Source organism: Colossoma macropomum, unplaced genomic scaffold (genome assembly GCF_904425465.1).
Source record: "Colossoma macropomum unplaced genomic scaffold, Colossoma_macropomum, whole genome shotgun sequence".
Taxonomy (NCBI): Eukaryota; Metazoa; Chordata; class Actinopteri; order Characiformes; family Serrasalmidae; genus Colossoma; species Colossoma macropomum.
The window spans coordinates 13,651,441-13,663,446 of record NW_023494787.1 but is presented as its reverse complement, the minus strand read 5'-3'; the positions used below and the strand labels follow the sequence as shown (position 1 = coordinate 13,663,446).

The following is a 12,006-nucleotide window of genomic DNA, read 5'->3' as shown; positions in this document are numbered from 1 at the left end:
TCCACACAAGGCTGCGGCGGATTCCTCCTCTGTTCTAATGAATACTTTATCATCATCATCCCCAGCTTCAAACCTGAAAAATAAGCAAGAGCTTATCTGCCTTAACTGCTATCACTATGGGCTACGGTGAGTCATATTCTAGTTTTTAATGTAATATTATCTTCAAATTCCGGTTTGAATGCTGCTTTAATTCATAGGACATTACAAATTTGCCAACTACCGGAGTTGCCTAAAACCAAATTCCAGTAAAAGTAGTTTTATTTCAATGTTACTTAAGTGAAAATCATATCAGGTCCTCCAGCACTGAGTTCCCTACAGAACCGCAGTGGAACTTCTTAGTACATCCACTATCTACCAGCACAGGAGCTGAAGTTTGTTTGGCTCTGTTCTTCCCCTGTTGGGATCCTTTTGGTCTGAAATAAAATGCTGATGTGAAACATGAGAGCTAAGCAGTCCAGGGGCTGAACCAACACAACAGAATGAAATGAAACCCAAGAAGAGATTTGGGAGATGAAGTTAAATGCGAAGTTGATTGTGGCTGGGTAACAAATACATTTCTTTCCATATAAATATGCTACTTAGACACATACAAGTCCATCAAAAACATACTTAAATACATTAAATACATTACTGCCCACTTCTCATCGTCACAGCAATGGAACAGTGACTTTTAATAGCGACTGAAAACAACCTGAGTTAAAAAGCTTCCCTCCAGGAGAGTTCTCTACAGACCTGCAGTGGAACATCTTACATCCAGTGTCTATCAGTGCAGGAACTAAAGATTGTAAGGCTCGATTTTCGATCCTTTTGGTCTGAAATAAAACATTAAAGCTCCAAAGTGAGAGATGTGAGCAACAACAAAGCAGATCAGGAGGTGATCTAAGGAAAAAGAATGAAAAAATATGTATGATAAAACAAATCCACAATAAGAGAAGTAGGCGCTAAATGAGGAGTTGAGTGCAGATGAATAACAAATAAAGTCCTTTCCCTATAAATATGCTTGAGTATGAGAAAAGGTACAAATCCATCAAATATTTACTTAAACCCATCAAACTAAATGTAACTACTGCTCATCATGAATGGTATGTCTTCAAACCTACATACTACAACTCTTTTTTAAAAAGAATTCATTATATGGGCCCTTTGAAGGGAAATTCCACCAGGTTTTTGAAATTTCTGCATAACTGAATGGTAAGATGTAAACAGTCATTCTGTGTAGTGTGGTGTGAAATGCTCTGTTCTAGAGAAACTTACAGAACAACAGAATTGTTCACAGTGGTGGTGATAGTAACCAGATATCATATGAAGTTTATTTATAATTCATTATTTTAATTATGATCTATTATCATTATTGCTTGAACGGGTTACACATGGGCTGCCTGATGCCTGAGACACTGATTAATGATAGTGTTGAGACAAACTTTTGGCCTAAAACATGTACGTCCATGTACCAGTCATGGTACGGAGGGGTACATGCAGGGCATTGTTGGGGAAAACAGTTAGCTATTTACACGTTTGACATTGCAGCCCCTGTTTTATATCACCACTGCTGTGAAGAAAATCCAAGTCTGTAAATTTTATCTACAGTACAGCATTTCACATTAAACATTATCAATGATTTTGTTTACATCTTAACAATTAAATGGCACAATCCCCCTTTAAATAAATGGAAATAAGACAATGTAATTCATTTCTAGCCATGTCTGCAGCATGGAACTACTAAAAACTCAAACTGTAGTGACAGAAAAACAGGATCTGGATAAATCTACTCCTTCAGGAATCAACATAGATTACTTGACTAGGCTGTTTCTCTCTCCCCGGAGGTGGTGAGATGTTCTATTGGTGGACAAACTGATTGCTTTTGGTGCCTTTGGTCGTCCCTTATCAATAGAAATGGCCTCTGTCCATGTCGCGCTAAATAGTGCTGACATAACCAGTTTTTCTGACTCTGCAGAGCCACATAATAATGTAATAATCAGGGATAATTAATGAAAAGCAACACCTTTCTGAACAGGGTTTTATTGTATGTATATGTAAATAATCTTTGTTTTGTTATTTTTTACAGCTAGTAATGGGCTGTTCTTAACTTCAGCATATATACAACTGACTTCAGCATATGTACAGCTGATCTGTTTACTTCTGAGAGTCACAGGATAACAGCATGTAATTTACAGCTGCTTATGTCTATTATTATATATGAAAGCATTTTGACTGTGTGCCAAGAGAGAACGAGGGAGAGAGAAATTTGCCTTTTAAGCAGAGTGGATATTTCAGCACCATGGACAGTGAACGACAATTTCATGCTTTCTTCACAAAGCAACCCTTTATTTCGGTGAGATAAATAATAAATTAGATTGGCATATCTGTGCGGTGTGCTATCATACAGTAGTGATCACTGGGAAAACATTCTGGGGTAAAAATGCTGCATTTCTTTATGGTGGAAATGTGTTTTTCTTTCTAAATCTATCTTAATTTAAGTGTTTTTAATTTTAAACTTTGAAACATATGATTCACCAGATTTCCATATTCGTTGTTGGTAACAACACAGGGCATTTCCTAGCATTGAACAAACACTGAACAATCGATTCAGTGCTGTAAACCATGTTTGTGTTCATACAGGCTTCTCTGTAGATCATGCTCAACACAAGCTGCATAATTAACACTGCAGTATTAGTGATGAATCCAGCAAATCTACAAAATATCTAATACAGTCTTAAAAATAAAGGTTTGTAAATGGTTCTTGGTTCGGACTTGCAGTTCTAGGAAGAACATTTAACTGGTATAGAACCTGAACATTTTATGGAGGTTCTTTAAACTTTAAAGGGCCCATATCATACATTTTTCTATGCACCAAAAACAGACATGTGTGTGCATCATTTCTTAACCAAAACATTGTATCTCCAAAACTTTACAGAAGAAGGAATAATATTCATAACTTTAAATGTAAACTAATGCAAAAAGAGTTTATTCTTAGCAATTTTGGAGCATTTCTATTGGTCCTTTCATTAACAACCTTTCACACATTGTAAAGGACAACTACACAAAATGGAGAAACAAGAGATACAAGGTTTTGTGCATGAATGGGCAACCCTAACTACTGTAGGCTGAATAGATGGAAATATATAACCAGTTTTATACACTGTTTTTTGTGACATCACAGAAACAAGGTTTTCAAAATGAGCTGTTTTGTAGCTTCATTCTAAAACATGGACTGCATGAACTGGAGAGTGAATATTAAGTTTTGAAACCTTAATATTGTTTACATATCTTTGCTATTGTAACAAGACCTCATATCTCCAAAATGGTAACTTTACAGGAAAAACATGCTCCTGTAATGGAAGGTAATGTGTAAAGAAGCAATTTTGGGTCATTCAGATTAGTCTGTTTATCATGAAATTTTAAGACAATGCAAAGGGTAACATGAGTTTTTTTAAATGATGCAAAAAAGGAAAAACAACAAAAATTGAGATACAAGGTTTTTACCCAACAGCCACAATATATTATCTGGAAAATTTCCCATGATATGGGCCCTTTAAAAGGTTTCTCATTAATAGAAGCGACTCTTTAACAAACCATCCTCTGAAAGTTTCTTTGTGAAAGTGGTTCCTCTGTGATACCACTCCAAAGAACCCTTTCTGTCACCTTTACTTTTAAGCGTGCATTTTAAAAACCATTCCAGTTGATTATGTAAGCTGGGTAGAGGTAACTGGCTCTTGCAGTCCATGAACAGTGTTCTCTGATGTTGGGCAGCTGCTGGAGCCCACCCATAGTCCAGAAGAGCTGGAGAATGTTTGGTTTAAGTTGCTTTGCGAGTACAAGGGATCCTGGAAGACGCCGTCTATCCAGTTTCTGAGACTGGACACTGCAGAGTCCTGCTGGCTTTCTGCCAAGTCTGAGTCTAAATGGCACTCGGCAGAGGATGACCTCACGCCTAGACCTTTGTGCATGCATGACGGGTAGTCAGCGTTGTTTAAAGAAGTGGCAGTCTGTGCTAGCGACCAGATTTTGGGCTTGGTCTCAGGCGTCTGTCCTTCTTGTCGAAGGTAGAAAGCCTTTGCAGGGTGGCTGCCATCAGCCGTCGATCCTAAGCAGGCTTTATCGAAACCAGGCGTCTCTGGAAGAGAGATGTGTAAGAGAGGCTCTCTGAAGCGATGACCCGTGCAGTCCTGTGAGCCTGGATGAGTGCTCACAGTAAACGACGCTTTAGGCTCGCACTCAGAGCTGTCGGATTCCGTTAGGTCCAAATCTTCCAAGTCGCTTTGTGGCAAATCTGCATCATCTGCTCTTGGGTTGTCTGAAATCAAGGAGCATGTTTTTGGTTTAAGAAACAAAGTGCATAGCATAGTTTTTCAAAACCTCAGTAACCTCCATAATATAATTTGCTGTGCTGAGAATGGTCCACCTCCCACATAATATCTGGTCTGTGGTGGTCCTACAGTGGTCCCTTTCCATTGACAGATTGGCTAGAGGGGGGCTGACAAACTGTACTGTAACAGATGGACCACCTTCAGTAGTTATACTTCTAAAAGGTCCATCTACACTCTTGAAAAGATATCATGAGGGGTTCTTTGAACGATGCCATGGAAGAACCACTTTAGTTCCCTAAAGAACCAAGAAATTTATGAGTGTGAAGAACATTTTTTAAGGTCTAAAGAACATATTGTAAACACTTTTTGAAGGTTTAGAAAAGCTTAGAAGTAATTTAGGGTTCCTTTCAGAACTTTCACATTGTGTGGACATTCCTTAAACTTAAAAAAGGTTCTTCACACACATCTCACTCACTCACTCACTCACTCACTCACTCACTCACTCACTCTCTTGTCTCATTTACAAAAAAAAAAGTTCCCTAAACAACCATTCATTCAAGGTTTTTAGGGAGTCAAAAGTGAGTTTTCTATGGCATTATGCAGAGAACCCTTTTTGGAACCGTTTTCTGTAAATGAAATTTCCCATTGTATGAGCCCTTTAAAAAGTTCTCCATCTACGTCTCATTTTAAATAAACAAAGTTCTTTAGGGAACCAAAAGTGAGTGACATCACTCCAGAGAACCCGTTTTGGCATCCATATATTTAGGAGTGCATCATTGAAAAACTTTCCACATTATTTAAGCAGTGCCGTCGAAGAACCACTTTTAGTTCTCTAAAGAACACTGTTTGAGATCTGTGAGTTTGAAAAACATTTTCAAGGTCTAAAGATCCTCCACATAATGTAAAGGTTCTTTGCCATTTTAAAAACATTTCCATTATAAGAATATTCTTTAAGCTTAACAAGATGCTTTACAATCACATCTTATCTACAAGAAAATGTTCTCTAAAGAACCATCTATTCAAGGTTTTTCAGGAAATCAACTGTGGTTCTATGATTTCATGCAAAAAAAAAAAAAAAGTTTTAAACCATTTTTGTAAATGAGTTATGTGAGTGTGAAGAACCTTTCACATAACCAAAGTTATGTACACTCTTAAAAGTGATGGTTCTTCAAGGGTACTTTAGTGAAGAAAATGGTTCTGGAGCCCTTTGCATTGTTAACAGGTTCTTTGCATCATGAAAGGGTTCTTCAGATTAATGGAGCATGTGCCTTATAGAACCTTTTTCAAAAAATTTCTATATAGAACCAATTACGGTACATCCATCCCATCCATCATCTAAACCGCTTATCCTTCTGGGTCGCGGTGGGGTGCTGGAGCCTATCCCAGCTGTCATTGGGCGGAAGGCAGGATACACCCTGGACAGGTCGCCAGTCCATCGCAGGGCAGACAGACACACACATTCACACCTAGGGGCAATTTAGCATGTCCAATCAGCCTGACAGCATGTTTTTGGACTGTGGGAGGAAACCGGAGTACCCGGAGGAAACCCACGCAGACACGGGGAGAACAGGCAAACTCAATTACGGTACATTCTCCATAAATCTGAAGGACCCTTTCATGATGCAAAGAACCCTTTAATCATGCAAAGGGTTCTTTGAGAGTTCATGGTTCTATATAGAACCATTACTAAAGAACCCTTGACGAATCATTATTTTGTGTGTGTACCAAGTTAATGTTCTTCATAGAATCTTTACAAATTGAGGAAGTTCATCAGATTTTACAAAGATACTTTGCACTCACACATGTCATTTTCTCTAAAGGTTCTCCAAAGGATCATGCGCTAAAATGTTTAAGAATAATGAATAGTGGTCTCTGGCTTTTGGTACAAGTTTCAGGTTCTAGGTCTGTCTAATGAACTGGCAACTCGTTTGTGCAAAATTGTAAAAATTCAAATGGTCAAACTGAGAGGAACTAGTCTTAGTCTACTACTAACAGTCTTATGGTTTATATCTGCTTATCAGAGATCAAATACAGGATTACCTACCATCAGACTCTTTCTCAGATTTGATGTTCTCCTCCTGCAACCCCTCAACATCGTCGCTGTCTTCATCGCAGCCTTTCTCGTCTGAGGTTTTGTTGCGTGGGGACCAAGTCATTTTGTTCTCCTTCTTGAGCCTCCTCCTGGCATTGGCAAACCAGGTGGACACCTGCGTGAGGGTCATTTTGGTGATAATGGCCAGCATAATCTTCTCGCCCTTGGTGGGGTACGGGTTCTTCTTGTGCTCCTGTAGCCACGCCTTCAGGGTGCTGGTGGTCTCTCTGGTGGCATTTTTCCTTCTTGTACTAACATCCATAGATCCGTACCTTGAAGGGGTGCATAGTTATGTAAGTGTAAGTGTGCAACTGCACGGTTTGGTGTTTTATGACATGCTTATATGCAAAGAGCCTCAATAAACCTGCTTGATGAGGACAAAATGTCCTTGCAATTATATTGTGATTCCTAAATATCTTGCAATATATTAAACTGCATTGGTGAATCAATGATGTTAAAAGATTGCCTGCATTATTCTGACCAGTATACAGCCCAAAATTTTGGGCACCGCTGGTCAAATGACATGTTTTGTTGATTTTCTAAGTGAAAATAAGTTAACACACCCTGAACTTAACATATTGACAGAAAAAATAAAACATAAAATGTGGCCTGTGCAAAAAGTATGGCACATTTAATAATTTATGTTTTTTCCTATATGTAAAACTCAGCAAATAAATACAAACTGTGCACTAAAATTTTCAAAAAATACATATTTAAGTGTGTTCCCTGTAGAGAATATGTTAACTTGTTTTTCATTTATAAAATAAACGAAACATTTAATTTAACTGGAGTGTTCCTTTACATACAACTTCACATACAACTGTCGTTTACTCTTGTTGTATTATATGAATATCCTAATTTATTAAAACAGTACTAACACTCATCTGCAACTATGATTGGTCACACAGTAAAAAGCATTCTTATTGCTTTTTTTTGCATTTGCAGCCTTGTGAGACATCAGTATTACACTATCGCAACAACAACAAGCAATATATTGTACAATCCTCTCACTTCCACAAATCTGATATCTTACCCATATCCTTCATACTGGTATTGTCCAAATGGATGATCACATGGGTAGTAAGATGGCCCTTGAGTGACCCTTCCATGTGCTGATCCTGTTCCATCTTTCTCACCAAGCTTGCCCTGTCCGCAAGAACATCACATTAAGCATGAGCACGAGCATGATCAGAACATGAACGCAAGCTTGACAGCATTTCAACACACACCACTCCCTCCACTTACACTGACACCAGAGTCTAAGATGGCCAGTGCCCTGTAAAGGACATTTCTGCCAATTTTTCAGAAAACAAAGTCGTTCAGAGTGGTCTGATGTGAAATGGTTCATTACAGAGACAATCACTGACTGATTTCTTTACAGTGGTGGTGATAGGAACCAGAGGTCACAAGGTCTACAACACAAATATAGCCATTTTATTTACTATCCAAAATGACCAGTGGACCTACATGTGTCTTCTATGTCGGGTTTTTATATGTAATATAAAAAATAAATGTAGGGACTATTTTGCCCTGCATGTATCTCTGCCATGTTTTTTGATGACCAAAGCTTCAAAACTATAATGAAGTCTCAGGCATCATCATATTCAAAATAATTTCATATAGTCATTTTCTGTGATGTAGCTTTAAGTGTTAAATGCTTCAGATGTCTGGTTCCTATCACCACCACTGTGAACGGGTCTGACTCTGTAAGTTTCTCTGGAATGGTACATTTTCACATCAAACTGCTCTGAATGACCTTGTTTACATCCATTTATTTATTTATGCAGAGGGCTGGAAAAATTAGTGGAGTTCCCCTCGAAAGTAAAGGAGCAAACAGCTGCTGAACAGTAGAAAGCAGCTTCTTTTACAGTCTCTTAAGTTCTAGGTATTAAGCAGGTAATTGAGAGGTACAAACGTCAAAGTACAAGGATTTATTTTAGGTAAAATGATGGGAAGTTCCAAGGCAGCCTGTCTAAATTACACTGAAATGCCAAATAGGTTCTAGGTCTTATTAGTATAATTAAATTGGTAAGTATTTTTTTTCTATTCAGGGTGGACAGGTAAATGCAAAATAGTTCCCAAAGACCACATTAGTTTTCAGATGTCCTATTATTTTCCCATCATCAACATTACATATAAAAACTATGACACATGTAGGTTCACTGATTGTTTTGGACAGTAAATAAAATGGCTATATTTGTGTTGTAGACATGGTGACCCCTGGTTCCTATCACCACCACTGTAAAGAAACCACTTCACATCAAACCACTCTGAATGACTTTGTTTACATCTCAATGATTGAATAAAACAGGGATTCTAAAAAATCTATTGAATTCCCCTTTAGGTTGAATAAGGATGTGGTAAAAAAATCTCATGATAGGATACCTCTTTGGAGTAGCCAGTCGTGAGTACAACAAACTTATACTTAATATTATTATAATGTCACAATCAGGAAAGTAACTGGAAAGTAAAAGGTAATAACAACAGTATGACTCATTGCTTTCTTTTACAGCTCAGGTTCAGTTTCCTTTAGATTTAGTTAGTAGATAACAGACAGGCACATACTCCATAAGGCCCTTATGTCTTTGTACTGCCTTTTACTCCATATAACCTGGTAGATTTTTCTTATTTATTTGACTGCTTATTACATACTAAGGCTTCATATTACGGGGACTTAAATGTAAACAGGTATTCATAGGTTATAGAAGTGTATAATAAAACTTTGCTCTTGCTGGTGGGTGCTGGCCATTTGTTAAATGTGTTACAGTGCAGTGTAATTTAGTCAGATTGTCTAGTTACTTACTATATTTGTACTTCGAATAACTATCTAGTAGTTTGGAGCCTGTACCTCACACTTGTTTAATATCTTGAGCTTTGGAGACTGTAAAGGAAAAAGTTACCATTTTCATATTTTACACTGCCTTATTCATGTTATTAAGCATCCTGTTGTCATGGAAGCTTACAGTCATATGAACATCCCTGGTTCATTTTCTATGTGAAAGTAAGTTAACACATCCTCTACAAGAAACACATGTAAACACATATGGCATTGTTCTGCAATTTTAAGTGCACAATTTCTATTTATTTGCTCATATTGTGGAAAAATATACATAAAAAATGTGCCATACATTTTTCACAGAACATATTTTAGTTTTATTTTTGATCCAATATGTTCAATTCAGCAAAGAAATAGTGATTATGTATTAAAACATGCACAAGTGTGTTCTCTGTAGAGGATGTGTTCACTTATTTTCCCTTAGAAAATCCACAAAACATGTCAGTTGACCAGGGGTGCCCAAACTTTTGCATACGACTGCATACAAGCCTCTTCATTCCATTCCTAGAGCTCCACTGCGCAGCACAGTTGCAAGATCTTGCTCCTACACACCTGATTCAACTAATAAAAGGCTTATTGATTAGCCAATGAGCTGCACCGGTGGTGTTGTAACTCTGGTGCTGAACATCCTGTCTGCCCTTTCACTGAAAAAACATTATCTGATTCAAATGTGTACATAATTTCTGCATAAATAAAATATACTAAATTACAGTAAAACTTAATCAAGAACTTTTTTCAGTATATATGAAAACAGCTCAAATAAAATGCGCACCAGAGAATAGAGAGAAGTCGAATCCGTCCCGTATGAACTGTAAGTCCCATAGCTGTGGTTTTTCCCATAAGTAGAGTTCAGGTCATGCCTTGCGGAGGCCACCAGCCTCCTCTCGTACATCGGACAGTAAAGAGAGCTCTGGGTGGAGGCTACTACTCCAGCGTCTAATGAAGAGCCGCTGCCAGACTCATAGCATGCACCCAAAGCGTTGGAGGACCACAGGAGCTGTAGGAGTAGATAAATAAGATCAGATTTCTCCAAGCTGGTCCTGGAGGCTGTCTGAAGCAAAGCATAGAAGAACCAGCTTTGCTTTCCTAAACGACCTTTTAGTAGATTGATGACTGCTTAAAGAACCATTTTAGTACGGGAGAATGTGAAGAACGTTTTTAAATTTGAAAGAATTTCCAAAAGAACCTTAAATTGGTGCAGAACATTTTCATTTTTAAAAGGCTTAAAAGGTTCTTGACACTCACAAATTAATTCCCATATAAACTGACTCAGAAGTTACAATGAGGCTGAAGTTGGATCTTATTTGCCAGCATCTTGTTAGAATTTTCCATTCCACCTTAAACAGTGCAGCAGTTACGTTCACTTACATTTAAGGTGGAACATAAAATTTGAATTAGAACCTGGTGAATAAGAAGCTTCATATCATATTTGTCTGCACATCCTTTGCTGTTTATGTTATGATTTTTTAATGTGTTGGAAAAGACTGTAAAATCTTTTAAATATTACTCAAACAGCTCATCAAACGTAATGTTTACATCACACAACAGAAAATAACAACAGATAAAATAAATATCTTAATAACATATATAAAAACAATAAAAAGTTATTTTATCCTTAATAAAATAATAATAATTGTCTGGCATTTTGAGTGCATTGTAACTCTAATAGTAACTGAAATGTTTGAAATACAGAATTACTGAATCAAAACCAAAGCTGAATTGACCACAGAGTCCAAATAAGTCCAAATAATGCACAAAAGTATAGAATTATATCCATATATTTTCCCCAGTGTACTTACCTGAGGAGCTGCTGAATAGGAGTAGCCAAACTGCGTGTATGACATGGTTAAGATGAAAGTCCAGCAAGGAGGAGAAAACGCATCTCAAAGCAGAAAGTCGCGCTGAGGGTCATCAGTTCATCTGCTGCGATCTTCTTACAAATGCAGGTGAATCTGCTTCAGCAGCGTCAGGTTTTTTTCCCACCCGTATTCAGACAGGCCCCGCCCGCTACGCAGGAATTGGCTAGAGCATCCTGGCTCCTGCGCTGTGATTGGCGAGTAGTTTACTCTCGCAGGAGTTCATTGAGTATAAACTGCTAGCTAATTCTAACGAAAGTGGGCGTGCCCGAAAACGGGTGGGGAAAGAAATAAACAGCGCACTCCATTTAGTCCAGTCTTGTTCCTGCCTTCTCGCTTTAAAATAAGGACTCAAAGTAGCAATGCAAAGGAATTTTAACCCACACCTCTCTGTTATAAAATGCAGTACAATAAAAGGAATTAAATAAATAAACAAATAAATATACTTGTTTTTGTGATCTTTATGTTCTGATCTTAATGTTTTGTTCTATATATTATATATTGTGAAGATTATATGTATTTTGCATGTATGTATTTTTATCTATTTATTCATAAATCTCTCTCTCTCTCTCTCTCTCTATATATATATATATATATATATATATATATATATATATATATATATATATATACACGTTATATATATATATATATATATATATATATATATATATATATATATATACTTTCTTACTACATCAAAAATTATTAATTGCATCAGCTGCCGTTCTTCCCAAAGTTTCCAAAATACAAATCAACTTAGAAGGTAATAAAATGCAAATTCAAATCAACTTAAGAAGTAATCATTTCAAAATTTTGAATGTATATTTTAAATTTGCTTAATGTTTAAGAATTGAGCACAAAACAATAAGCGCGGTCCTGTCCCGCTTCTTCAAATGCTCTTTTGCTTTAGAG

General features: G+C 37.1%; 1 protein-coding gene across 1 annotated transcript; it reads right to left on the bottom strand.

Moving 5' to 3' along the window:
- Nucleotides 1-3,683: 3,683 nt before the first annotated feature.
- On the bottom strand, nucleotides 3,684-11,079 carry irx4b (iroquois homeobox 4b). The gene is made up of 5 exons (XM_036565642.1): nucleotides 11,035-11,079; nucleotides 10,008-10,232; nucleotides 7,433-7,545; nucleotides 6,352-6,671; nucleotides 3,684-4,294 (listed from the first exon to the last, which is right to left on the bottom strand). The coding sequence occupies exons 1-5, from the start codon at nucleotides 11,077-11,079 to the stop codon at nucleotides 3,684-3,686; spliced, it is 1,314 nt and encodes a 437-aa protein (XP_036421535.1).
- Between the last annotated feature and the right edge of the window lie 927 nt (nucleotides 11,080-12,006).

What these genes read in the sequence shown, in the direction of transcription:
- irx4b (XM_036565642.1), bottom strand. Translation starts at nt 11,079, where the DNA reads ATGTCATACACGCAGTTTGGCTACTCCTATTCAGCAGCTCCTCAG. An exon ending in TACCAGTATGAAGGATATGG is followed by an intron (nt 6,672 to 7,432) that starts GTAAGATATCAG and finishes CACCCCTTCAAG; the next exon opens with GTACGGATCTATGGATGTTA. An exon ending in ATCTGAGAAAGAGTCTGATG is followed by an intron (nt 4,295 to 6,351) that starts GTAGGTAATCCT and finishes CCTTGATTTCAG; the next exon opens with ACAACCCAAGAGCAGATGAT.